This window comes from Centruroides sculpturatus, unplaced genomic scaffold, assembly GCF_000671375.1.
Source record: "Centruroides sculpturatus isolate CEXI.00-Female unplaced genomic scaffold, Cexi_2.0 scaffold952, whole genome shotgun sequence".
NCBI lineage: Eukaryota > Metazoa > Arthropoda > Arachnida > Scorpiones > Buthidae > Centruroides > Centruroides sculpturatus.
Genome location: NW_019385087.1, coordinates 298,902 through 326,560, shown reverse-complemented (window position 1 = coordinate 326,560; position 27,659 = coordinate 298,902). Strand labels below are relative to the sequence as shown.

General features: G+C 28.6%; 1 protein-coding gene across 1 annotated transcript; it reads right to left on the bottom strand.

Annotated features, from left to right (window-relative positions):
- LOC111634493 (palmitoyltransferase ZDHHC23-like) lies at positions 1–27,568 on the bottom strand. Its single transcript, XM_023379284.1, has 3 exons — positions 27,320–27,568; positions 4,215–4,820; positions 1–333 (listed from the first exon to the last, which is right to left on the bottom strand). Exons 1-3 carry the CDS (start codon positions 27,433–27,435, stop codon positions 156–158), a joined length of 900 nt encoding a protein of 299 aa, XP_023235052.1. The 5' UTR covers positions 27,436–27,568; the 3' UTR covers positions 1–155.
- Between the last annotated feature and the right edge of the window lie 91 nt (positions 27,569–27,659).

Here is a 27,659-nt window from a genome sequence, read left to right as displayed (position 1 = left end):
TTTTAGATACTATAACTTATGGATAAAAGAAAGTTACAAAAATAGTACAGATAACCTAACCTAAATAAAATTTTATTTAGTTTTTTTAGAAATGATTTGTTTTTTAATTTTACTTAAAATAAAAAAAATATAAATTTGTTATATAATTTAACTTACTATATATCTTCATAAACATCGGTGCAATTATCTGGTACTAATACTGTTTCAAATATAAGAATAGGGTGGCAAATTGTTGTTAATGTCAACATACTTCCGTAAATACAAGCTATAAACATTGCCAGAAGACCAATAATAAATGTGCGATGATTCTTTGCACCAATGCAAGTATCTAACCTATAGGAAAAAGTATTACATTTTTAATTTATTAATTGTTAATGTTACATGAATAAGGAAGGAATATATGAATCTGTTCAGGTAAAAAATGAACATTTCTTTTTTACTAAAAATAAAATCATTATATACAACTATAATACATGCTGTTGATAACATACAATCATTATCAGTTATCGTTATTGATCTTAACTAATGTTAAGCATTAATTGTTTTAACCATTATTTGCTTGCAATAAAGTAGTTTAAATTGTTAGCATTTCTTCCTTAAATTATATAATTGTCCATTGTGGTAAACATTAGCAAGCAAACAATATCTGATGAATTATATATTAATTAATATTAATAATTACAGTGGAACCTCTGTATACGATCTTAATCAGTTCCTGATTTTTGGACTTATACCAAATAGAATGTATACCAAACCAACCATAAGAAGTAATGTAAAAAAGTAAACAAATTTCCCATAAGAGAAGTAATGTAAAAATGATTAATCCGTTCTCATGTAAAAAAAATGGCTGGCTTTAAACACCTCGCTTTCCTGGTTAGTTCCTGCTTGTTTTTTCATGAGATCAGCATGTATCTTTTTAGCTTTCTCAAATAATTGCTTCTGATACATTGTTGCCAGCACACTGTTTTTCAGTTATCCAAAGCAAAAGCAATTTCTCAACATGATCTAATGTCTTCGATCTCTGTTCAGAAATTGATTTAACCCCTTTCACAATGTTAGCAGATTTAATAATGTCTTTATTTTTCACAACTGTTGATATCATCGTTCTTGGAAGATGGTATGCAACAGTTAAATCTTGAACACGCATGCCACCTTCATATTTCTCAATAATCTCTTTTTTCAGTTCCATTGTGATTCTAGTCATTTTTTTAGTTTTCTGTTGCTTTTCATTTGCCTTTTTGCAATTCATGATTAATAAAAATAATAAAATTTTACTTACAAATTAAAATCAGAAGAAATTTAACAAAGTTATAAACCATGGTACTGCGAACATCTAGTCTGGTCTAGTACACCGATATTGCTACTTGTTCATAGATGGTGCGTATAATTGAATTAAGTCATATACCGAGCAAAATTTGTTTCATCCAAACAGGATATATTCTAAAGCAGATGTATACTGAGATACCACTCTATAAGTAAATGGCTAACTTGAAGATTATTTTTAAGTTGTTTTAACATGTTCTTTTAATATCAGAGGAAATAAAAGCAGAATTTCCAATAATTATAATGTTATTTGCTGTAATGGTGTGTACCCACCAAAGATTGCTAGGAAAAAAATTAAAATGTTACATAACTGGTATGCATTTTGGTCTTAAAACCCTCTTCAGCCATACATGAATAAACAGTTATCTATAATCAATGATAGGTGGCATTGGAGTTATGAATCTGGGGTCCAAACCTGTTCTATTATTGGAGAACAGTATCTTAATATGCTAATGACTTTTTGATCCCAGAGCTTCAACAAAGCCTTCAAGATACCATATACATGAAAGGTGGTGCATCATCCCACATTCCTCACTCTGTTCAACATGTATTAAGGCAGATTTTCATAGATGAACTTGTAATCAGTCATTACTTCCCAATAGCTTGGCCTCCTTGTTCACATGATTTTACCCCATATGACTTCTGGCTTTTTTGAAAGACCAGGTGTATTGTGAAAGATGTGCATTTGTGTTAGATCTAATGGACAGAGTTCATTGGCATATTCTTGTGATTAAAGCAGACTCATTGCATTCAGCAGTGGAAAACATGCTTTTATGAATGGAGCACATATTGAACATTTGTAACCATGATTTGTATAGCTCCAGCACCACCTATCAGTGACTTCTTGTACAAAAAATTTTTACTTAATAAATAGCAAGTGCATCATCTAAAGTACCTGTTGTCCAAATGTTTCATTTCAAGCAATAGAACTCTCTCCACAGCCTTCTAAGTTGAGGAAGTTTAATTTCAACAACCCTTTACAGTACATCAGACTAACACACTTCACATTACAATTACCATTGGTTACCATTCTTACTGAGGGTGCTGTTAATAATATCCATAAATTGCTACTGAGTGAGTACTGATTGTACTGTACCTGCCCTGATTGTACCCTGAACTAATTTACCATAAAATGATGTATCTATGTAAGTAGAACTCCAAAGTTTTAATCAGTATTGTTTAATATTTTATGTAACTCAAATAAGTTTTAAAATATTTTAGATCTGTGTTATAATAAATGTTTTTAAGTAATGAGTATTGTGCTAAGATATAGATCTAAAACAGGTCAGTTGAAAAATTTGTAATGGAATTTTAAACCTTATTGTTAATACTTTTTTTTATAATTTTACATTGATTGTAGATAATTATCTATTCATGTATGGCTAGAGTCCTTAAGGACTAAAACATATACCAAAAACAAAGTTGCATTTTAATGAAAGGAATGTCATTTCCTATCCTCAGTAACAGTGTAATGAGTTTCCTTTATCAATATTAATAGTGACAAGAAGCTTTAATATATAATTCAAAGTGGAATAAAATTATCAGTCCACATAAAATTATCCATTTTACCAGTCCACAATGAGAAAAAGGTTGAGAAACACTGGTTTAGAAGGTATTGTCTCAGAATCCAGATTTTTCCTGATTCTTTCATTTTATTTTCATTAGCAATTCATTGAAGATTTAATTATAAGAAAAATAGAAAAACAAAATATTTGAGATGGAGCCACCTAAGATGCTGTGTTAAAAATATAAAATAACATGAAGAGTAACATTTTTTTCATTGTTTTGCTCATTTATCAAATAATAATAAAATACTCAGAAACTTGCCCATAAAGTAAAGAGTTTGTGGAGAATGGATGAGGTATGAACTGTGCAATAGGCCTTTCTTGCACAGTTGTCATATAATATGTACTACACAAAAGTCTTGAAACATTAATACTTCTCAGATACATACACAAACAGCATGTAAATAAAACATTTGTTTTCTGTAGTTATGCATTGACTTTGGTCTGGCATAGAAAAAATCAATGTCACATTTCACATGCTTGCCATCTTTTCGTTGGAAAAGTATGATATTAAAACCACAATTTGCAAGATTTCTTGGTCTATTCAATATGCTGAATTAAAATTTTCAATTTTATGATAAAATTTAACATTTAAGAAGGGTAGGCTTAGCCTCAGAAGCCTCTTAGTCACTGGAAATGACAAATTTATAGCAAAGATATTGGATACTGGCACTAACGCATACATAAACTTTGAGAAAGTTTGTTTTCTATCTTTGTATGTATAATATATATTTTGAGACCCAAGCATTGCAATTGAATGCTTAGATTTCAAAAAATTATTAATTTTTGTGTTACCATCAGCATAAATAAACATAAGTTGAATTTCTGGTCTATGTCATCATATGTAATACTGTTACCATAATAACATATATTCAATATTCATAACAAAAAAATTCTAAATAATTGATCTTATTTATAATGTAATAGAATGAATCACTGGAATATACAAAAGAATGAACAGTAATGCTTGTAGATGGCCACCTGAACCTGTTGTTAACCTGAATGGAAACATTCACAATCTACAAAGTTTTGCATACTGCTACAGATATGTTCATTTACTTATTTATGTATTATATTTTATTTATTAAATTCAAATATTCCATTTGATGCAAAAATCCCATTTAGCTTCAACCTAAAAGCATAAAAACATTTAATAATTAATCGATAATTAAATAAATATAATACATCTCAAAGCCCGATTATTTAGGCGTTTGTTGGTTTGTTAAATATTTTTATAAATTAACCTGTAAACATCAGATACTATTGAATGCATTTATCTCATTTTTCATCATTAAAAAGAAATAGAATAAAATTAGAAAAACTTACCAGATACAATGATGGTCTCTTCTTAACACACAATGTCCACATAAGCGACAGTGACCACATCTAGCAGGCTGAACAATATTACATATACCACATTTTGATGATTCTTCTATATTTATGAGTGTTTGTTCATTAGTTCTTAAATATTCTATATCAGACATTGAAACATTTGGATTTTTAAGAATTCCATGATTAAATTTTACAAAGTAACCGCATAAACACATAATAGATACAAAGCACATTAAAACAAAATTTTCAATAAATAATATTTCTAAATAGGGAACTACTTCAAATTCAAATACACATAATAAAAACACAAGGCTTGAAATAGTCCAGCTAAGAAAAAATTTGGTCCTAATTTGATGTTTCAAACATTTTATTTGAATCATAATTAAAAATATTGGTAAAAATATAAATGTAATTATAGTCCATAACCATCCTTGAGCAGCAATTATGAAAATAATAGGAATAAGAATTGTTGGTATTATAATAGAGAACTCTATCTTTCTAGCTCCTCTCCCATCACACCACGGAATTCGGCATCTATCTGACATCATTGAACCAATTTTTATCATTAGATCAGGTGGTTGAGATTTGCATGTAATGCATCTACAATTAAAAAACATAGATTATATTTTAAATTCATAAACTAAAATATCTAATGTACAATTAATAAAATAGAAAAAAAATCTAGACTATGTTTTACATAACAGGCAGAAAAAATTTTAATGATAAAGATTAAACTCTCCCTTCCCTCTTGGAGTATGACGTCATTAATGGACAACCCCATATATAATAATATTCATTTTAATACTGTATCACAATACCATCTTGAAGGCATTTTAAGCCTAAAAAGAGGTTATAAACACTTTTTATCAGAAAAGCTTAATTTCAACTGATTTAACCATTGGGCAATGTAGTACACATTATTGTTAATACATAATGCAGCAATGTCTATTTGTGATGACATCTGATTGTTGTTTCAGACTGTGAAAATGTAATATGCCATTGATTCAAGACATACCTTTATTTCAGATAAATACAAATTGATAAAAAAGTATGTCTTAAAATCAAGTAAATACAGGATATAAAAATTATAAACATAGATATACAATTATATCAATTCTATCCAAAACATATCAAAATCTGTCGTAATTTCAATATTTAGATATAAAATAGTAAAAGTATATCACATGCATGATTACTATGCATCAGAATGACAAATTTTTTCTAATTACAAAATATACATGAGAGACAGAGAAAGACTGATGTCAAACTGTCAAAAAATAAAGCTGAATTATTTACTACTTTAGGGGAGGAACAAAATTAAAAAAAAAACAAAAACAGATACTACAGACTGTAATAGAATCTAAAAATTTGATCATTTAATAGCAGTTTTCTAGTATATAAAGATTAACTTTAAATCAGAAAGTATTACAATAAGATTACATATTTTATATTTTAGTACAGTATAAGAAAATATTTGGTTATGTAATTTATATTGTTATACTGAAAAAAATTTTAATCTGCTATTATAACTAGATTTAAAAAATTGTTTCTAATTTTATGATGATAATGTAATGAATTTATAAAATTGAAATTTCATGAAAAAATACCATTCCTAAATCAAATTAATTAAAATAGTTGATAAGATTTACTTTTCTGTTTTAGTTGATATTNGTTTCCATCTGTCAAAAATAGTTTTTTTTTTTGTTCTTTTACTATAAACTTTCACCTGAATTTTTTAAGTTTATATATTCAATACAATATGCAGTAAACTGAAACTTTTATTATATTTTGTTTTGATTATTTCAACTATTTACAAATACAATCAATAAAATTTAAGCATTTTATTGGTTATATTTGTAATCAGCTGTGCTTCAATGATATGAGATTTCTTTTTATGAATTTATTATAAATACTTATGAAAGATCTTTTGAAGAAATAAATGATGAAAAATTTCCAGAAAATTGACTTTAATTACCACAATTGTGAAGTTTGTTTCCAAAATCTGCCTACTCAAAAAAAAAAAAAAGTCAATTTTCTGTTAAGAGCCTATTCTTACTATTTCAGGCACACCAAATTCATTTCTGACAGTTATTTTTGTGTGAACAAAATTTTATCTGCTTGTTTACAAGAATTAAATATTACATTTTGTTCAAAAACCTACCTCTCAAATGTGTTTTTCATGCCAAAATCTACTAAAAAAGTAATTTAAAATCAAAATATTCAACAGGAATGCATTTTTTGCTATAGCTAATTAGCTATAGCAAACAAAAAAATAATAATATAGTAATATGTTTAATTAAGCAATAACATTTTTATTCAATAGTTGGTCTGGGTAGAGCCACTGGTTGAGATGGTGGTTACATGTAACCTACCTGTTTGGTGAATTTATTGGTCAATGGAGAGTGCAACTTTATATATAAGATAGAGGATAATTTTTTAAAACAAAAGTGGTCATATATGTTGTAAAATATAGTAAATTTGATTAGAAAAAGTTTCCATTTCTGAATTATTTACATGCACTGGCATTCCATTATTTTGTGTGGACATTAAATTAATAAATGTCAGTTTTACTCTATGTATTTACTGTTAATGCTGTCATTACTTTAATAAACATTAAGTAGGTGATAACTGAGTCACATTCATTATTTTGGCTGAAACCGAAATCTCAAGCCAAAATCTACCAAGTTCTATTTTTATTTCAAAACTTAATATGTTCAAACTAAATTTTACTTTTTCAAACTTTTCAATCATATGCAAGAAACAATAATAAAAACTCTTCAATCTTCATATATACTTAATTTTGCGCAGAGATATTATTTGTTTTGATTAATGCAATTTCTCGTTGTCAAATAGATTTTAGCCTTTCCTGTAAAAAAAAAAAAAAAAAAGCACATTTTGAACTTAGCAGATTTTGGTGACAAACATCTCAATTATAGTTTGATATACTAATCAAATTGGGACAACACTGTTCTCTAACACAGTATTAATATATTTATGCTTTACACTTTGCATTTCTTCTTTAAGTTAATTTTTGACAAACTGTCTGCAAGTCCTTAATATTATATTGTATTTTAAAAATTAGTCATCATATTTTACATTTAGATATTGATTCTATTACAATATATTTTTATACTCCTTCTTCCAAATTTGGTTTATTTGAACTTATGAGGAAGGTACCGATGTCATTTTCTGTTTTCCATCAATCACAAAGTCTTGTAAGGTTTTTTTGAGTTTTATTTGTTAACATGAAATTAATTAATTATTCTAATCTTTTATTGATATATTAAATTTATAAAAACAATTATTTTCAAAAAATTTCAATTTATATAAACAATGAACAAAATGCATAACAGAAAAGAATCAACAGATATTCTTGAAGATGTTAATACACAATAATTTTTAATTTTTATAAAAATTCTGTTAAATTGGATATACATTTCTGTAAGCTGATTTTAAAAAAGTTTGTTATTTAGTTGTTAAACAAATAGCTTTATTTATGTAAATAAAATTGATAAAAGTTGAAATCTTTGTAATAAAATGATGATAGTTTAGTTCACAATATAGAAAATTCATCAAACAAGAAATTTTTAATTAAAAAATTGAATTTTATCACTTAATAAAGTTTAATTTATTAGCATTTACATTTTAATTTTTTACATTTCTTAAAAATAATTTTGTGTATGTTCTTGAATATCTCTAGTCTCCATTTATAATTAAAGACATGATTATTATAATATATATAACTGTTTTACATCCATATCATCATCAATATTGGAAATCAAATCTATTTTTCTATCAGGATAAAAGCATTCTGTTATTTAATAAAATCTCAAATATATAACATTAATTAAAAATACAGATCAAAGGATACAGTTAAGAAATTATAAAATCATTTTTGAATATTTAATTAATTTAAAATAAAATTGACAATAATAAATTATATATTTCATATGCTCCTGTTTAATTTCAATAAGAAATACACCAAAATTGATAGCAGTTAATTATTATTCCTTTACTATAAAATCCTCTCTGCTTTCTTTTAAACTCTTGAACAGTTGTATTTTGACAAATGAGATAACTTTGTTGAATTAGAAGTAATAAAGCTAAACAAGCAATTAGTAATGCATAGAGAGCACTTACATAGCAAATGGATATACTGAAAAGAGAAAAACAAAATATTTTAAATAATATATACATTCCAAATATATCTTAATACAGTAGAGTCTCAAAAACTCGGCACTCGATAACCCGGCAGTCCGGATAACTCGGCCACACCCTGGCAGGGCAAAAAAATCCTTAGTTAATTAATTTTCATTATAGACAGCTTTATGCCTCATAAAGTATTTTTCTGAGGTCTGTCTTATCAGGTAAATTACTGTACACAGTGTATTCATTAATTTTCATTTTCATGTAGTAAAGGCTCTATGCCTTCATAAAGGACGTACTTTTCCTTTGTTTAAGGGTATTTGGGCAGTTTATTCTCTGTTGTATTCTCAAGTAAACAATACATACAAGTACAGTACATTATTTTCTGAGGAAACACTCATACTTATTTTTTTTTAACCCCATTCCCGATAACCCGGCATTTTCACAAACTCAGCCACCCTTCATCCACATTAGGCCGAGTTTTCGAGAGACTACTGTAAATAAATTTGCAAAATCAAATTGATTTTACAATACCCTATTACTCTAAATAAATTGTAACTAAAGCAGAGAATATGCATATATAGACAACATAAAAATGATATCTCTCTCAACTGTGCCATTTAATCAACTCTCTTATTATTATTTTTTTCATTTATTTTTAATAAACTTTTCATAATGAAACTGCTAATATCTGATACCTTGATGATGACATTTTCTGTCAAAATTAACAGGTTTTAATTATTATCCATAAGATATTGAGATTCATAGATGTTTTTTGATAAAATTTTGTTAAAAATCATATAAACATTTCAAAAAATTAAAAAATATTTTTGTTTTTATTACTTAAAAGCATCATCATATCATATCGGAATCAAAAATCTAAAAATAGAATAAAATATTTAAATACAGTACTCTTGCTAACTCAGACTAATAGAAAGTGAAGCTTGTCTGAGTTTTTGAAAGTTTAACTTGTTAAGGTGTTTTCTCTGATAATATGGAAAATGAGAATGTAGATATGCAGTACAGTAATTTATTACCATCAGTTCTATACACAAGTTTTACTAAGCTGAAATTACACTTCTAAATTTATTACTACAGGAAATAAGCTAAAAAATTTTTATGACAGTACAGTATACAACAATGTACAGTCTTTAATATCTTACTGCCTACAGTATGGTGCGATATTACTGTAGGCAGTTCTAGATAGGATTTACTGTATATTTAAATACAGTAAATCCTACAGTACTTGAAAACAACTTTTTAAAAGAGGCTAACATGTTTATATCAGCCTCTTTTTTCTGGAGATCTGCTGCTACTTATATTTTAAGTATTCTTGACAAAATGTGCATTTCTCTAAAAGTTAATTTTTTATTTACATTTCAAATAACTAATCCCTCATAGCATGAAGTACCAGTAAACAAAATTTTGTTCCAATCCACCAAACACCTTTCCAAATAACCTACATATTTGTGTTTATTACCTTAATTTTAAGCACTAGCATATATAGAAAGAAATTAACCAGAAATTTATCAGGTTTCAAAATAGAAGTTTAAATAGAAGTGTCTAATAATAACAAAAAATAATGAATTTCTTCTGAACACTATCACATGATAGTGTCCAGAAGAAATTCATATTGAATGTTTATTTGAACAGTAATGGCCTATTCGTTAAAGCCTGAAGAAGAGCCCAGGAGGGGTGACGAAAACGTTCACGATTCTAAAAATAGAAGCACTCTGGTTAAAAGGTTTGAGGAGTATTTTATTCAAATGATGATTTAGTGACTAAGCAAAGGAAAAGCTGTTGATGAAATTGTAATGGCAATGTAAAATTTAGCATATAACCCAATTGCATCACCTGAACCCAGTGTCAAATTTTCTTTTAAACAATTAATTTTATGCAGATAACTTATGGATTATCCATATAAAATTGTGGTGATTTAACAACAGATAATAATGAACAATTATTTGTTGTAACATTGTCACAATGCTGGGCTGCAACTTTTAATCATATTTTTAATTTATTTAATTTAAAATATATGTTATCCACCTAAAATTAGTACTATAGTGTCTTGCTCCTGTACATCATACTTTTCCTTTAGCAATGGAGTTGTGCTGATCATCTATCTAACTCCTTCCAGAAAAAAATTTTTGAATTAAAGTAACATGACTTCTACGGAAGTTTGTAGTTGGGGCTTCTTAAGTTTTCCATATCTGGATTTAAATTTCATTTATCTAACACCATTCTTGAGATTAAGGAAAGATGGATGGACAGACATATGACAGTGGGAATTTACAGATCTACAATTTTTGCAAATTGTAGCTTGACAATACATGCAGGGATTATTTATTTTCCTGCATAGATAGTTTATAAAAATTATTAATTGAGAGGAAAAAATTTAAAATCTTTAAAAGTTTTATGCTTATTTAATGTTTTCTGTCTTTTAGATACTATAACTTATGGATAAAAGAAAGTTACAAAAATAGTACAGATAACCTAACCTAAATAAAATTTTATTTAGTTTTTTTAGAAATGATTTGTTTTTTAATTTTACTTAAAATAAAAAAAATATAAATTTGTTATATAATTTAACTTACTATATATCTTCATAAACATCGGTGCAATTATCTGGTACTAATACTGTTTCAAATATAAGAATAGGGTGGCAAATTGTTGTTAATGTCAACATACTTCCGTAAATACAAGCTATAAACATTGCCAGAAGACCAATAATAAATGTGCGATGATTCTTTGCACCAATGCAAGTATCTAACCTATAGGAAAAAGTATTACATTTTTAATTTATTAATTGTTAATGTTACATGAATAAGGAAGGAATATATGAATCTGTTCAGGTAAAAAATGAACATTTCTTTTTTACTAAAAATAAAATCATTATATACAACTATAATACATGCTGTTGATAACATACAATCATTATCAGTTATCGTTATTGATCTTAACTAATGTTAAGCATTAATTGTTTTAACCATTATTTGCTTGCAATAAAGTAGTTTAAATTGTTAGCATTTCTTCCTTAAATTATATAATTGTCCATTGTGGTAAACATTAGCAAGCAAACAATATCTGATGAATTATATATTAATTAATATTAATAATTACAGTGGAACCTCTGTATACGATCTTAATCAGTTCCTGATGTTTGGACTTATACCAAATAGAATGTATACCAAACCAACCTTTCCCATAAGAAGTAATGTAAAAATGATTAATCCTTTCTCATGTAAAAAAAAAAAAAAAAGGTTGGCTTTAAACACCTCGCTTTCTTGGTTACTTCCTGCTTGTTTTTTCATGAGATCAGCATGTATCTTTTTAGCTTTCTCAAATAATTGCTTCTGATACATTGTTGCTAGCACACTGTTTTTCAGTTATCCGAAGCAAAAGCAATTTCTTAACATGATCTAATGTCTTCGCTCTCTGTTTAGAAATTGATTTAACCCCTTTCGCAATGTTAGCAGATTTAATAATGTCTTTATTTTTTCACGACTGTTGATATCATCGTTCTTGGAATATGGTATGCAACAGTTAAATCTTGAACATGCATGCCACCTTCATATTTCTCAATAATCTCTTTTTTCAGTTCCATTGTGATTCTAGTAATTTTTTTAGTTTTCTGTTGCTTTTCATTTGCCTTTTTGCAATTCATGATTAATAAAAATAATAAAATTTTACTTACAAATTAAAATCAGAAGAAATTTAACAAAGAGATAAACTGTGGCACCACGAACGTCTAGTCTGGTGTAGTACACCGATAGTGCTACTTGTTCATAGATGGCGCATATAATTGAATTAAGTTGTATACTGAGCAAAATTTGTTTTGGTATACAACTTTTGTTCAGTATACAACTTAATTCAATATGTCCTGTTTGGACGTATTCCAAATTGGACATATTCTAAAGCAGATGTATACTGATATACCACTGTATATGTACATTGAATTTTATATCAAATTTAGATTCAAAGATTTTTTCAATTTCTTCAAATGCTAGTAAAGAATATCTGCCAGTTTTTGAATTGAGACAGTATTGCATAGCTACAATGAAAAACTTCTGTTGGTTGGACTTCAGCAGACAATTTTTTAGCATGTAAAAAGTAAAAACTTGCTATCTTCAATTTTCTGTTTAGCTTTGACTGAAATTTCATAAAATATTTCTACATTTTCTATTTCTATCTACATTTTTGTTTCTGGTATCTGTTTCTGGCTTGAGGAAAATTTCTTTGCTTTCGTGATGTATTGATACATTTTAAAAAGAATATTTTACTGAAGTTAGTAGATACACTGTACTTGAACATGGTGTTAGGTCCTGTTCTTGTTTGTCAGATTGACTTTATCCCTTACTGTCACGGTGTTGGGATTTCTCCAGGAGAATTTGCTGTGCAATGCTGCCTGCAGGGTGGTGTTTTCTCACTTTTACCATGGCATCTCATTGTGAATGGACTTTGAGGGATCTCACTGGTACTGATTTCTATGCCCAGGTTTATACAGATGATATTGTTCTACTCCAGAAAATTTCCAAACACTTTGTCAGAGCTTCTTCAAAGAGGATTGTCTTGCATACAGAGCTAGTGCAAGTGTAATAGCTTGAGCATCAATCTTCATAAAATCATTATTATTATTTTTATTCACAGAAGGACTTTGAGAGACTTTAAGTCCCTCCTCTGTGATAAAAAGGTGCAATTTTCTTTTTTGATCTATTATCATGGTGTATTGCTTAACTCTAGCTTTGTATGGACTTTTTACCTTGAATTAGTGCTTATCAGAGCCAGGCATATATACTCTTGAGTATATATATACAGAGCCAGGCACAGAAATACTCTTGATAAATTTTGGGGTCTGTATCTCATGTCGTTTGGATTTATAGCATGGTGGTTTGACCAAGATTGCCTATACTGGCTTGGGTTTTTTTACATTTACATATTTATATCTGTTCTATTAAATATGAAATAAAATTCATATATTTCAGAAAACATGTTTTCATTTTGTTTAACTTCCATACACAATAATCTTAATAGTTTTTATGAAATTCTAACACCCTTTAATTAATATTTAATAGTTTTTTTAATTCTTTACTTACTTAGATTTTTATTATTTTCAGTAAACAAACATTCACTTAATATGAAAGAAATACATTAAACATACTGCTTTATTAAAATTATTATTTAAAATATCAGATATCAAGAAAATTTCAAGTTAACTTAAAGTCCTTTTTCTTAATATTGAACAACAGTTTAGAGAAATGAAGGTTTAAGATATGGAAAAACCTGTCATTTTATATTTTCTAATATTTAAATTAATGATTAAAAAATTTTTTTATTAGTAAAGTATAGCACAATGCAAGAAATGCTAAAAGAAGCATTTAAGATGAATCTGATGTGAAGAATGCCACTCTACATTTTGCACATTTACAAATGAAATGCAGAAAAATCTTCTTGGCAGAGCCAAAAAATGGCAAAAAGCTGAGGAGGATGTTTTCAGTTGGCATAAATGTTTACAAAAGTGACAAAAGTCAGTCATAATGCTAATTAGAAAACAAAGGTAATTTTTGCCAAAGATAGAAAAATCCATGGTTTGCATAGAAGACAAGATAGGTAAAAATGCCTTTGCTTTAGATCAGGAGTTTCCATCCATTGTTAAATGACTATAAATAGTTCTTTTCTGAAGAAAAAGTATTAGAAGATTCGTAATAGAATGGCTTGGATTTAATAATTTGTTCTGTATTGTTTTAAAGATACTACTTTATCATATAAATTCTAATATTTAATATCAGTTTATGTATTTTAATTATTTAAATTACAATATTTACTCGCATATAAGACGATGTTTTTATTCATTTTTCACTGCTTCGCTCACGCTGTATTCTCTTCGCTCACGCGTATAGGACGACCTAGGTACAATAACCTAGGTCGTCCTATATGCATGAGCGAAGAATTTATTTTGTTTTTTGTAATAATGTTTGTAAACTATGTATTTGCATTTTTTTTACCAGATTCTCACCATCTGGTGTTTAAAAACAAAAGTATATTATCTGGATCATTTAAATTGTTCTTATGTATTATCAGGAGTAAAGATTAATAGCAATAGGAAAAGCAAAGTTTTTGAATTGAATTCCAAAATTACATGAGAGCCCGATATAAATTCGGAGAAACTCATAAGTGTAATCGACAGAGAGTGGATTCGACTATTAAGAATTGGCAAAAAAAAGTTCCGAATTGTCCAGCTTTACATGAACAAATTATGTTGTCGATTTTACAAGATTTATCCTTGAATCTTAGTATTGCCAGTAATTTTTGCAGGACAATGTGTGCATTTACGTGCATTTGATATTTTATTTGTGATTAAACAAAATAAAATTAGAATTGTATTAATAAATCTAATTTTATTTATTTTGATCTTTAAAGTCACACCTTGTTCTATATGCAAGATTGTCTTATATCCGAGTAAATATGGTAAATGTAAATTACTCTTCCTGTATCCTAATACTCCTAAAATATGTATTTAGATGATAGATTTTCCAATGCTGAATGAAAAAACAAAAGTTGATTGATAAAATTGTTAGATTAATATTTGAGAAATGTTTTTATTATAAAAATTGGATATATTTTTAATTTATGAATTAAAATCAAATTATATTAATTATTTTATTTTTGATATTTTAGAACCTAAACCAAGTGCAAATGTTCCAATTACAATGGCAAACAACAGCACACAAATTTTTAATATACTTATGTACACATTGGTACCGTTTATGATCTTAACGGTGGTCATAGCCGTGGCCTATTGGATATACAGACATCATAAAATGGTATACTTTAACGAGCTGCCTACCTCAGAACCATCACCTCTTCCACCACCATCTCCTTTTCTGGGTTTAAGACCTATTCAGTTGATTGAAGTTAAGGCACAGGGAAGATTTGGTGCTGTGTGGAAAGCTCAAATTCTAAATGATTATGTAGCTGTGAAAATATTTCCTCAACAGGTATGAAGTTCCTTCCAGATTACTTACTAAAGATTAAATATTTAAAATAATAAATATTTGATTTTTCTCAAGATTATTTGTGTCTTAAAAAAGTCAAATACACATACTGTAGTGAAATCAAAAATTAAAATATTTTAAATAATATTATTCAAAATGTAGATACAGTCAAACTTTGATTTAGCATCACCATATGTTTGCCTCTGAAATTGGCATGTTTTTTGAACATGGTACTAAATTGAATTGTCCCAAACAGTAAGAGTTAAATATAGATTAATAGAGTCTACATAAAAGTTTGAGTTTGGGTGTAAAAGTCGCACGATCCTGTGATAATGATGCTGTTTGCAATACAAATCATACATTCAGTAATCAACAGATATTGAAGGGTTCTCTTAATATTTTTGGAGAAGACCCATTCATGAGTATTACAAAGAGGGTATTGTATTGAGGTTTGACTGTGTATCTTGTTATAGTTTTAATAAATCATTACAATTTGTGAACTGAGTAACCCACTAATTACCCAGCATATACAGGATGTTCCCCAGGCATTCCTAGTTTTAAACTTCTGTAAAATTCATTTGTTTGGATATGTAAATAAAATGTGTTGGAGAATGTTGGTCAGTACTCCTAAGTTTCATGTGTATATGCTTGAAAGCACCATTGCTGCTGCACGTGGTGACAATCTGGATCTCCACTGCCATATGATCTAGATTGCCGAGGCCCATTTCTAGGTCTGTCCATTTATGTCTGTGTGACATAATTTCTTTGAAGTTTTTCTTTGTGGGCATATCAAGGATCATCATACACACGATCCTTGACATACCCACAAAGAAAAAAGTTTAAAGATACGATGTCAGGTGATTGGACAGACCAAGATATGCGGCTCCAGCAATCTAAACCAAAGACAGCAGTGCCCTTTCAAGTGTGTGCACAAGTACTGACTAACATTCTCCACCACATTTTATTCACATAGCCAAACAAATGGATTTTACAGCACCAGTTTAAGAGTAGGAATGTTCGAGGAGAACATCCTATATATTGAATTGGTGTAATTTAAATTATGAAAATTGTAATTGAAAACATGATGAATCATTTTATTGTTACTATTAATATAGTTCAAAAATTTCTGCACTATATTTATAAGTAATATGAAATTATTGAAAAATTAATAGATTAATACAAACTTATATTTTACAATATGTTATATAGAATTAAAATGGATTTAATTTAAAATTAAAATTCTTATATACACAATCAACTTATAGATAAAGCTAATTTATATCAAATAAACAACCTTACTAACCCAATGCAATGCAAAAACACCAAAATCGTCAGGCTGTAATTGCATAATTTATAATTATTTATTCCAAATTATAGCCTGATGATTTACGGCAGTGGTTGGTATGTTTCTAATTTATATCTTTTTCTAAACATATAATGCATAATAAAATGATAAAAAAATTATATACAAAAATAAAAAAATTTTATTACAGATATAAATTACAATAAATATTCAATAGCAGGATCAAATGATTTTAACATACATTTTAAATAGTAACCCAACTTTTTAATAAATTATTATNATGACACACATTTCGTGTGTTTTATGTGAGCAGTTCTGTTCGAACAGTTGGAGTAGAGAATATTGTAAGTTACTGCTAGCAAAACAATGCGAAATATGTAATTATTTTCGGTAATCCGGACACTTTTGGTAATCTGACACACCTTTGGTCCCATACCTGTCGGATTATCAAGGGACAACTGTAATATAATATAAATTGTTTATTAGTCATATTATGCTATAGCCTGTTATTACAGGGAGTTATTACATATATTGATTAGATCAATTCAAAAACTTTAACCCTTAAAGGAATTACAGGTAACCCCCGTATAACACAGTAGTTACGTTCCAAAAAATTGCCGTGTTATGCGAAACAAAGAACTAATACGAAAAGGAGGGTTAGGTTCCAAAAATTAAAAATCATGCTACTATATTTTCATAATTAAGATAAATATCTTCATTAAAATTTTTTTAAGTGATACATATTAATATAAATTAAACAATGTTTTCTTCGTCATCACTAAAAACACTATTAATTAACCGAGAGCGTTTTCTTTTTGGCAAGTTATCCTTATCCTCTGAGCATTTTTCTGCATTATCTTCAGATCCATGCTTTACCTTTTGCAAAATGTATGTAATTTTAGATTGCTTGCTTCTAGTTAAAAGGTCTTTATAAATTTCCTTATATGGTGCTAAGCACTTATGAAGAATAAAGCAAGTATGGAATAAGGGAAAAACATTCGGCAACATCAGAAGCAGAAGCGTCGCGATCTGGCAACATTGAAACAAGTTTCGAGAAGGACCACGTGTATCGACAGAAGGCGAGAAGAGAAAATTTACATACTTAAGTACTAATAGTTCACGAAAATAATAATTTTCGTGAACTATTATTACTTAAGTATGTAAAAATTTATTACATTTCCTGTTGTACGAGGGTTTTACCCAATTCTCGAACCGTGTCAGAGTGAATCCGTGCTATAAAAGTACCGTGTTATATGGGGGATGGTACCAATTCTCGAACCGTGTTAGAGCGAATCCGTGCTATAGAAGTGCCGTGTTATACGGGGGTTACCTGTATTTACAAAAGATTTTTGCATAATTGTATAATTTGTAAATCATAACAGTATTTGCATCTTGGAAAAAAACGATACGTTTAGATTTTCTTCTGTAATGAAATTTAATTGATTTAAATCTGCTTTATCTCTTAGTTCATAACCTTTTTTACATTCACAGAAAACGTGGTATTTAGTAAATAATTCTTGACATCTTGGACAGGTACTTTTTGAAATTTTGTAAATTCTATTATTAACTATAAACAAATTGCTATTTAATCTTAGTTGAATAAAAAATTTCTTGACAGTAAACAACATATTGGATAACATATAATTATTATTGAAGGGGTAGTCTAGCAATATATTATACCATTTAGATTCTCCTCTTCTGTGCATTTCTTCAATATATTGAGCTAGTGTAATTTCCAATACATTTTGTATTAATTGCTTCCTTATAAAATCACTTATTTCTGAATTTTATAATAATGGATCTATGGAAACTCCATATTCATTTACAATATTCCTCATTTGGCTAATCCAGGTAATTTTTTGGGATTTTTTACACAAATTTTTATACAGCAAATATAACAATTTTGTTGGTAGGTTGCCATTGTCTCTAATCTTATATAGAAAATTAATAAACCTTTTAACAAAGAAAGGAGCTAATCTGAATCTATTGAGTTCAATTCTAAGAGCATAATCAGCTATATTGTAGTCCAGAGTAAGAGTTATTTGAATATATTTATTTTGAATTGATTCAAGTTTCTTATAATTTGTTAGACTCCAAATTGGTGAGGCATAAGATATTGCATTAAAAATTATAGAGGTAAACAATCTAAAATGACTGAATATATTTTTTAGTTTAATGTATGTACAAAATTTCACCATGTTATTTATCATACAATTTGATTTGTGAATGACTTTTTTGTATTGATTTTCGAAGGCTAATGTGGGGGGGGTCAGTAAAATTCCCAAAAATTTTACTTCTTGTGTTATCTTTAATTGTACATGGTTCAAAAAGAACAATGTACTTTTTTGCAAGTTTGGAACCATTGTGAAATATCATAACTGAAGATTTTCTTGGACTGATATTTAATTTTAATGTATCAAAATATTTTTGTACATTTCTAATTTTTCTGCGAAGGCCTGCTGCTGTAGGTGCGACTACTACGATATCATCAGCATATGCTATAGAGTGGATTACTTGGACATCTGTAAAAAACTCATAATCTTTCTCGAAACATTCATTTATATCTGCTAGGAAATAATTAAGAAGATGTGGAGACCAAGGGTCACCTTAAAGTAGACCTCTATTCACTTGTAATGCTGGCCATTTCTTGTCAAATTATTTTATTATTACTTCGTAGTGCCCAAACAATTGACCTATTATTCTAATCATATGTGTACCTGCTCCATTTTTGCTTAACTTATCTAGTAACACTGCAATAACCACTGAGTCATACGCTTTTTCAATGTCCAAAAACAAGGCAAAGACTTTTTGTCTCTTTTTATATAATTGCAATTGAACTAGTGCCGTCAATGAAAATAATGCAATTTGAGTACCTCCGTTTTTTGTAAAGGCAAATTGTGTATAATTAAGTAATTTATTATTCTCAGTCCACTCATTAAACTTTTCCGTTAGTATTGCTGTAAGCAGTTTGTGGAACCCAGACAAAAGAACAATAGTTCGATAGTTGGCTGGACAGCTTCTTTCCCCCTTTTTAAATATCATTTGGAAAATGATTCTGTTCCAATCTCCAGATATTGTACCTGTGTTATAGAAATTATTGTATAGGTTAGCCAATAGATGAATACCTTCTATCGAAAAGCTTTTGATTATCAAGTTGGTAATGGAGACGGCACCTGGAGCCGTTTTCTTTCTTATATTTTTTATATACCTATGTAAATTTTCTACATTAAATATTTCTGTTATTGATTGTATCATAACAGTTAAACATTGTTTTTTATGCACATTATATTTATTTTTATAAGTAATGGAAAATGCTTCAAAATATTGTTGCCAATTTTTATATGTCACGTAACATTTGGGGTCTGGCGTTTGTGGTTTATTTCTGACTTGTTTAATAATATTCCAAAATTTTTTAGTATCTTTGACCTTTAATAGTTGGTCACTCATCTTAGAATAATATTTCTTCTTTTTTGCTTTAAATTAATTAGATTTTGATATATTTTTTGTTCCTTATATATTCTTTCAACGTTGACTCCGAGTTCATTTTTCTAAAATACTGTAAGCTACGTTGTTTTTTAATCTTATGTAAGTAATAACTCTTATCAAACCAGACTTGTTTGGGTTGTATTCTGTTATTGTTCCAGGAGGTTTTGTATCGAAATTAATCTATTATATTCACTAAGTTATCATATTTCTGAACAGCCGTTCTATTACTATCATGATCTTGTATCATTAGCAATTGATTGTTGAATTCATTTTTGAATTTTATCAAATTAAAACTTCTCATCTCTCTTCTGTAGGTTCGACTATTTTTTTGAATTTGTTCTTCCCTGTTTTCGTGTGGAACACCAATTAGTTCTAGTTGCACAGGGAAGTGGTCTGAAATATCATTATTCAAAACTCTAAATTCATTAATCTTATTTAGAATGAATTCCGAACAAATTACATAGTCAACTATAGATTTACCTAAATTAGACAGGTAGGTGTATTCTGCAGGACAGTCATTTGGAAGGCATCTGTTCAATATATATAAACTATTATCTTGTACAAATTCTAGTAATGTCCTACCTCCTAAGTTAAGGACTTTACTTTATCTTTAGACGTTCTAATATTATCAATAATTCCATTCTTATTTTTGGTCTATGTATCCATAATTTCACCTATTAGTGTCACCACCAATTATCCACAAGTCTGTGATATTAGTTCTCTGTATTATCATATTTTGGATTTCTACTAAGATTCTCTTTTTATTGAATTTTGGTGGTAGATATAAGAGTATAATTCCTATACATGTTTCTCCCCAGAGTGCACTTAAACGTTGACAAGGTTCTAATTCAGCTAGAATGTAGTTATTATCAGCAACCCAAGACCACAATTTACCTAGATTTTTATTTATTAGTAGTGTTGCAACAAATAGTATACTTGGTCTCAGGCTGAATATAGTATTCGGCTGAGGCCAAATACTGAATATTTAGCCAGGAGCATGGCCGAATAGCCGGCCAAACTATTCAGCTTGATTAACACACGTACGAAAATTGGCGTGCAAACTGCATTATGGCAAGGACCTTGCTCTCCATTGGCCCTCTGTCACTACGCTTCGCCAATTGCATTAATTCTTGACAGTTGTAGCAGACAGACAAGAGTGTCATGGCAGTATGTGATAAATGATGATATCAAATGTGAATAACAATGAAATGACCTACACGTGTAAATGACATAAAAAGAACAGAGAAAGACCGCAAAGTGAAAATGTGAAAATAAATATGAAATTGAGTTGATAACATAATTGAACAAGTCGAAGCAGCTTATTGGCGCGAAATTCGCAGCCATCAATGCCAAACAATTGTTGTCATAGACTTCGGAAAGCTAAATGCTTGTAATGAAAGTCACTTAGCATGCACGGGCGAAAGCCTGGGACCGTTCGGGCTATNTTGCAGCCATCAATGCCAAACAATTGTTGTCATAGACTTCGGAAAGCTAAATGCTTGTAATGAAAGTCACTTAGCATGCACGGGCGAAAGCCTGGGACCGTTCGGGCTATCAAGCTGTCTCGAATCTGTGAAATCATAACTGTGACATATACCAGCATCCTACCTGTCTCTTTTCTTTGTTATCACCAGGCTATGAGTCACGTAATTATAAAATGGAAAAACTACAACAAAAAAGTGACAAATCAAAAGTATCGTGAGCACATATTATGATGTATGCATAGGCATATGTGGACTAGAGAGTTAGAGGAAAGAGAAAAAAAAGAACAAAGACGAGCGCTTAAAAAGGATAGGCAGGGTCAGACCCTCAGATATGTGCGACGATTCTCAAACCAATAGGTGTGTAAGTGTGCTGATATTTGTAATTATAAATTGTAAATACATGTGACTAATATTATTTTTTTTTATTTTGTGCATGTTATAAATAAATATAAACAAACAACACTAACCCAATAACATTAAATCTAAATACCAAAATGATTAATTTACTGCATTTTTGTTATTTCTTACTCCTGTTTTTAGGTATTCAGTATTCAGCCGAATAGCGAAAAATAGGCCGAATACCGAATAGTAACCAAATATTCGTTACATCACCTTTTATTAGCAATAAGAGACCTCCAGAGGGCTGGCCGAATTTACTATTTCTTTGACCTTTACTTTCTAATGCTAAAAATGTTCATTCTAAAAAGGCTTTTAGCTGGATCAACCAAGTTTCAGACAGACCAATAACTGTATTAGATTCCAAGTATCTATAAAATATATCTGTGTATAGTTTTCTTTGGAGGCCTTGAATATTCCAAAATCCAAAAGGAATTTTGGAATTATCCCTTTTTGTATACTCACTTCCAGTGGTAGTTCCACTACTAAATTTGTCTGCTCTATTCTATTTCCTTGTCAGTTATTATTTTCTAGTATTTCTTGGTTTGTGCACTCATCTGTTCTCCAATTATTCAAGGAAATGTAGGATTTTATGGCATGTATATTTGATAAACCATTCAATTTAGTCCTAAAAAACCTTTTAAATGTATTGTATTGATAAGTAAGTTTTTGTAAGTTGAGATCATATGAGTATATATTCTCTTCCTTAATATAATAATCATCTCTCATTATTATTTTAATGCCTTTGGCTTTTTCTTGTTGAACTATTGATATCAAATTTTTTCTCCTCAATCTCAATCTTCTGCACAAATCTGTTTTGAATATAATTTTTTTACATTCTAAATTGATTTTTGCTTTCTTAGACCAAAATTCTTTAAGTATTAAATTTCTATCATATGTTAAGGATAATACTGTTTTCACCATAGGCTTATATTCATTATTAGTTAATTTAATTAAACTATCTATTGTACTATTTGTTATACATAGTTCCCTTGTTATAAATTGTTCAATTTCTTTTAGATATTCCGAAGTTTCAAATGGAAAATTAATAATTACTATATTTTTGTTTGTTTTTTCATTTAATAATTGATCTATTTCAAATTCTCGCTCATCTTTTGTGTGGGAATTATCCTTAGTTACTAAGTCCATTTCTTCCAGTTTTTTTTTCAATTCTTTTAGATTCCAGTTGATAAGCTCTGTTTTCTTCTTTCAGATTATTAACTTCTGTTTTGATATTTTGCAATTCAATGTTTAATTAATTGATTGAATTTTTCTTCAATTAAATTGTATATGGATGTTAGTGAATATCTTTGTTCTTCTGCTTTTGGAATGCCTACTCCTTGTACGGTATTAAAGTAGTCTTGTATTTTTGGAGATCTCATGTCAATTAATTCACCTCTATCATAATCCTGTTCTTCAGGCTGAATTTCTTGACTGGACGCAATTTCAGATATATTTGTTTTTTTCTATAACTTTGGGAATGGCATTGCGTGGCCTCCCCTGCACCTTCTTTTGCATATCTGTATGACCACCATATTGAGATGATCTAGACAAAGGCCTGGGTTAGATTCTATACCCGAAATAATCAATAAAGTTAATATCAATAGCAACGATAGTCTATTTTTATAATTCCACTTCAATTGAGGTTGCATTTTCCTCCAGGAACCAATCATTATCTCACGGTGTTGTGTTGACTATTCTCTTGAAATTATCGTGCGAACACCTTCAACGGTCGAGACACTCTCCCTATTTTTTTGAACATAAAAAAAAACTCATCTCTCATCTGACTTTATGGTTATATTTAAAATTATTTTTGGAGGTTAACTCATGAATACAAATTTATTATAAATCATTTATAAAAATATATTATTCTCTAAATGTTATTTCACATAAATGCAAATATGAATATATTATTATTGATGTAATCAAATAATATAACATTTGATCATATTAATAAAAACATTCACATGTTTGATATCAGTAAATTCACATTCATTTAAGAGTTAACAAATTCACTTAATCATCTTGTTGAGAAATGTTTATCTGCAATTGAATAAGATGATTAAGTAAATTTGTTAACTAGTTCTCACTGCTGGCTGTGTGATTTAGATTTATATGAGATTTATAATTACTTTATTACATTTAATCATATATTATTGATAATGAGAATTTAAGAGATTATCAATGTTGGAATAATTTATTTTTACATACAAAAATGAAAGGGAATAAAAAAATTCAGTACATTATATTTTAAAGAGTTTTCTTAAACTAAAAAATTATAATATCAAAAACACTCAGCAACTAAATAAATAGAAACAATACACCTTTTTTGCCGAGAAATAAATATAATTTTAAAAAACAAACGTTTTCAGCCTAGTTAATAGACCATCTTCAGGTCGAAAAAATGGAACGTAAATGTTCCATGAATAGAACATAAAAAATTTTTTAAATCAAAAATTTAAAAGAGGAAAAAAATAATAACGGAAGAATACATAAAAAATATTAAAACAAAAATAACATAAATCTTCAATGGATTAATTCTGATTGAAGTTTCTAGTACATTTCTTAACCAAATATTTCCATGCCGATGGTAGGCTCTCCGCATCTCTCGCATTTAAACAGCCTTCTCCTATCTTACTTCTGTATATTTCTATTTTCTCCGCCGTCATTGCTAGAGTTGGGGAAGACAGAGGTTTGATGATTGTTGCGTCATCCCATTTAACCTTAGAGCCTTACGCTTGCGCCATTTGGGACAAAATCGTTGAATTAGAAGCTTTTCTTATGGCATATCTATGTTCTTTGAGCCATACTCCCAAGTTTCTGGTAGTAATGCCGATATAATCTTTTTTAACATCCAGTAGATATGCCATAAGAAAAGCTTCTAATTCAACGATTTTGTCCCAAATGGCGCAAGCGCAAGGCTCTAAGGTTAAATGGGATGAGGNAACTTTGACATTTTGAATTAAGAATATAAAAGATTTGTGTGGTATCACTTTTAAGCCACTTTTCTTACCTTAGTGAATTTAATAATGTACATAATTTTACATTTATTATATAGCTAATACATATGTGGAATAGCAAAATTGCCAAGATAAAAATTTACACTTTAAAAAAATTTACAGTGACAATGTTTAAAAAAGACAGAATAATCAATCAATTAATCAATTACTGTAGTTACATTTTAATATAAATGGTTCTATCACACATTGAAGTTAAATGATAAAAGGTAACATGTATTGCAAAATGATTTGTTATCATTTTAAATTTTCTACTATCAATTATAGCATAAGAAAAGAAGTGTATTCACTTACAGGTTTACCTCAGATAATGTGGAACCTTGGTACAATACTGTATTATTGTCAATGCCCAAAAACCTATCAATGTTGTCATTGATTGGGATTTTCAAAATTTTTAAAAATACTTTTATTTAACTTGTTTGTACCATGTCTTCAAATCTTGAAACTCAAGCTTCATCCACTTCTAATTAAAATAAAGACTGAAACTTTGAGAACATACCCAAGTATGATGAGAAAGCATTTTAATGATGATTTAGAGGATGTCCCACCCTAAACCCTATAAACATAACCAAACATGGAATTTAGTCATGATATATGTGTGAACATATGGGACATTCCAATTTTCAACGTTGACTCAGCGCTGATCTCAACATTCGTTAAAATTCGTTCCTTTTTTCAGTGGCGGCCTTAGGGGGTGGCGAGCAGGGCAATGGCCCGGGGCCTCGCTCTTGGAGGGCCTCGCACAACAACCAAGTAGAAAAAAGTTGATATTTAAAACTTTTTATTTTATCCTTGGCTATTAATTATAACAATAAAATAAATTTAATTTATAGTACAGTATATATTAATATTAATAAGTGCCTNTCATATGTGTATCTGCTCCATTTTTGCTTAACTTATCTAGTAACACTGCGATAACCACTGAGTCATACGCTTTTTCAATGTCCAAAAACAAGGCAAAGACTTTTTGTTTCTTTTTATATAATTGCAATTGAACTAGTGCCGTCAATGAAAATAATGCAATTTGAGTACCTCCGTTTTTTGTAAAGGCAAATTGTGTATAATTAAGTAATTTATTATTCTCAGTCCACTCATTAAACTTTTCCGTTAGTATTGCTGTAAGCAGTTTGTGGAACCCAGACAAAAAAACAATAGGTCGATAGTTGGCTGGACAGCTTCTTTCCCCTTTTTTAAATATCATTTGGAAAATGATTCTGTTCCAATCTCCAGGTATTGTACCTGTGTTATAGAAATTATTGTATAGGTTAGCCAATAGATGAATACCTTCTATCGACAAGTTTTTGATTATCAAGTTGGTAATGGAGACGGCACCTGGAGCCGTTTTCTTTCTTATATTTTTTATATACCTATGTAAATTTTCTACATTAAATATTTCTGTTATTGATTGTATCATAACAGTTAAACATTGTATTTTATGCACATTATATTTATTTTTATAAGTAATGGAAAATGCTTCAAAATATTGCTGCCAATTTTTATACTTCACATAACATTTGGGGTCTGGCATTTGTGGTTTATTTCTGACTTGTTTAATAAATAATATAGATAACTAATAAAATTAATGGATTAATATAGATCAAAATACATTGTTGTCAACAGTCCTTTTGATTTATATTAACAGAATTTTCTTAATATCTTTTGAGGAAAAGTTAAAAATAATCTATACAAATTGTTTATAATCTCATCATTCCCATTTAAAAATTTAATTTCAATTCTTATGTAAAAATCTAGTAGTAGATTGTAACTATATCTCCTTAAATTTAAAACTATACAATTTTCAAACTTTAAATTTGAGAGCAAAAAAGTTAATCCAGAAATGATTCCAAATTTAAATATGATATGTATGTTACTCTTTTCCATTATATATAATTTTTATTTTATATTGAAGTTCTTAATAATTGAAAAATATGATAATGTGAGAGAGGATTCACTTTTTTATTTTTATTGAAGTTTTTACACACATAATTACGGTAACCATATTTTAAGCTTAAAATATTTAACTGAAAAAATTACTTTTATAGTTACTGATGCTGTTAAGTTTATGCACTGTACTGTACAGTATATGACAACAAACCAGATATTAGGGCAATGCCGATATTAGATACATTTCATTTTATCTGTACAAATATTTATAATACAAGTAATTGTTTACAAAATGTATATTGGCATAACACATCAGATTCGATTATTCATTGTTTACGGTATATTAATATTACTATCTTTGCATATAAGATTATATATAAAAATAAATAACCTTTCGAATGTTTCATCAATCAGTTTACAATCGCAACATATAGCGAGAATATGACTTCGATTGCCATGATCGCTAATGTACTCACAACAGCATAATCCATGCTCTCTATTCGACATTTGCGCGCAATTTTTTCACGGACGTCACTTGTTGCTAAATCTGCACGTTTCGAAGCAGTGTTGCCGGATTTGAAGAATTTTCTCCAATATGAAGAATTTAGGCATAAACGTAATTCGATGAAGAATTGAAGAATTATATATTTTTAGCGCTAAATAATTATGATTAATAATAAAAGCTCTCTAGTGGCGTCAAAGGTTTACTAATAACTGAATGACTTTTAAAA